The sequence below is a fragment of the Cyprinodon variegatus genome, unplaced genomic scaffold, assembly GCF_000732505.1.
Source record: "Cyprinodon variegatus isolate N-32 unplaced genomic scaffold, C_variegatus-1.0 Scaffold1125, whole genome shotgun sequence".
NCBI lineage: Eukaryota > Metazoa > Chordata > Actinopteri > Cyprinodontiformes > Cyprinodontidae > Cyprinodon > Cyprinodon variegatus.
The window spans coordinates 226,088-228,728 of record NW_015151578.1 but is presented as its reverse complement, the minus strand read 5'-3'; the positions used below and the strand labels follow the sequence as shown (position 1 = coordinate 228,728).

At 45.4% G+C, this 2,641-nt stretch overlaps 1 protein-coding gene across 2 annotated transcripts in view; it reads right to left on the bottom strand.

Moving 5' to 3' along the window:
• Positions 1-1,906: 1,906 nt before the first annotated feature.
• sult4a1 (sulfotransferase family 4A member 1) overlaps positions 1,907-2,641 on the bottom strand; it is a 22,621-nt gene continuing 21,886 nt past the window's right edge. The window contains exons 7-8 of one of the 2 annotated variants that reach the window (XM_015400615.1): positions 2,263-2,310; positions 1,907-2,188 (exon numbers count right to left, since the gene is read on the bottom strand). In XM_015400615.1, the coding sequence (XP_015256101.1) occupies positions 2,303-2,310 (8 nt within the window). In that variant the 3' untranslated portion in view covers positions 1,907-2,188; positions 2,263-2,302. The remainder of the gene's footprint in view (positions 2,189-2,262; positions 2,311-2,641) is intronic. The other variant, XM_015400614.1, reaches the window with a different exon arrangement.

Sequence of the window (2,641 nt, the reverse complement as noted above, 5' to 3'; positions counted from 1 at the left end):
TTTTGCCTTCTTTGTACATAGTAGCTATTTGGTTAGTTTATTTTCAGTAACCCACTAAAGAATTTTAAACTGAAATATATTTTAGCTGGTGTGGAATGATTTTGTTAATAAATGAATATATTTTGAATGGATGTTGTTTAGAGGAAGGCAGAGCCAGCCAGCTGGGTGTTTCACCAGAACAACAAATCAAGGTCCTAAAGTCATCAAATTAAATATTAAATGACATAAATAAACACAAATAGACAACAGAAGCCAGTTTTCTATTTACAAAGTTGGCTTTATTCCAATATGTAGCAGAAACTGGACCCAGAGGTGAGTTTGAACGGGTGAGCTTTATTCCTGCATTCAGCTCTTACAGTCTGGCAGCTTTTAGTTAAAACAGACAAGTCTGTTCAACCGATGGGAAGTTCTTGGTAAAAACTGTTTTCCTCTAAATTTCTGCTTACATCTTTCATCGTGGATTAAATACAGATCAGTAAGATTTGATCAGACCGCCTAAAGACACAGATAACACCTAAAGACTGCTGGGTAACAGGGCGACCGAAGAACATGGAAAACACCTGTGCAGCCAGAGACGGGACGTTTTAACGTTGATCTTCTTCATGTTCGGATCCTCTTTATGAGATTCAATAAGACCGACTCGTCCCTCATGGGTTCACATAAAGGATTAGCATAAACCAGGCCACCTGCGAGACAGAGGAGCTGTAATAGAAACTAAACTGAGTCTTTATGGAGCTTCAGAGCCAAAAGGAGAAAAGTAGAATTTCACAGATAGATCCATCTAACATAGAACATCACATTCAGCATCCTAATGTTGGATGGAGTTCTGATTTAATGGGAATGTAGAGGTAGGTCTGGGCTTTGACTAGGCCGTTCTATCTCCTGCAGATGAAGCTCCAGCCCAGATTCCAGCTGTGATGCAGCTTATTCCTCATGTCTGCTCGTCCTCACGGGACGCCACCTTCTCTCTGCCTTCAGCTTTGATTGATAAGATCAGATCTCAGAGCTGCAGACAGATCCTCCACCTGAGCTTTGGATCTCTGCAGCTCCTCCCACCCTGGACCTTCATGTAGGGAGATGTTCAAAGCTTGGAGATGTTCTAAAACAGAACCTGCTTGGGTTGCTTTGGTCAATGTGATGCATTGTTTAGAAGGTGCTGTACGAATAAAGCTGGTTTATTTAGACAAAATGTTAAAGGTTGAAGTAGTGGGTGGGGCTATGCTGGCGCAGTGCTGCTCCTCCCAGCTCAAACGTTTCTAGAAGGCCAGGCCTGCTGTGAGCAATGAACAGCTGTCTGTGAGTCATCATGGGTCTGATGATTAAACCTTACAGTAAAAAGCTGCTGGATGAAAAAAAACAGTTTAATGTCACAATATTTCATCCGAACCATCAATGATCTCTGAGCAGATGTGTGACTGAATGCTGGAGAAGGATAGTTGGTCAGTGGGATTTTCTTTTTGGCAGTGAATCTGATGGACAGCCTGATTATGGGCGGAGCAACAGGATGTTGGCTGCGGCCATGAAGGATCACCTGCCAAAAGTTCGATGGAGGAGTCGTCATGCTGTGGGCTGCGTCCCACTGTCAGTCTGACCTCAGTGCAGCGATGCTCTAAGATGACGTCTATCATTTAAAGATAAGGTGGTCGTCTAGGTATACAGTTGACCAACGGGACTGGGCCGTTTCTCTGACCTACTCTTCAGCTAACGGCGGTTAGCTGGGGGTCTGAGTGACGAAGGAATCAGTGAAGGTTCAGGTCAATGACATCCATACGTATAACATCACCAAAGCAAAGAGTGGAGAGATACTGAAGAAGCTTCTAATGTTAATCTGAGGAGCGACGGCTGACAGTGTGGCCTGAACAGCTGCTGCTCCTCTGCCTTCTACAGCAGGACGCTGCTACCCTGATGGGACGAGCCTACGGCGGCCGCCATGCAGAGGGAACAGCGGATCAATCAGGCTGGAAGGGAACAGAGTGCATCATGGGAAACTTTTTCTAAAGGTCCTCCTGCTGTCAGGCTGAGCTGATGGAGGAGAAGCATTAATGTCTTTGAGATGGGGGTCAGTGGGGGGGGGGTCACAGGCAAAAGTCAAAGCTGAGGTCGGATTTCGCCATCTTCTGTCTGTAATAAGCATCAAAGGTTTCGTTCATGGACACAGTGAAGACGTCCCTCCACACACCCACGCGACCTGCAGGGAGAGGACAGAGGGTGAGGATGGGGGAGGATGGAGGTGTGTCAGTGGTCTGAGCGAACACAGCTTACCTGCTGTGACGGTTTGACACAGATCAGCTCAGACAGCAGATCAACTCACTGAATGGAAACAAGATGAGAAATCAAAACAAAAAAAAAAGCATAAAAACAGAAAATTTAAAGAAATCAGGACAGACGGCTGAAACTGAAAGACATCCATGCTGCAGGTACAACATGTGGCCTCCAGGTGGAGCTACAGTCTGCTCACAGGGAGCTGGTAGAACATCTGGGCTCTGTTTCACCAAGCAAGAAAAATCTAATTTTATAAATCTGAAATCAGGGAAACTGACTTTTCCCTTTCACAAAGAGAGTTCCCCCATCCTTTGTTTCTGTTGCCATGGTAACACCCTCCCAGAGCTAACCTGGTCAGCAGCAGGTTTTATTCAGTGAG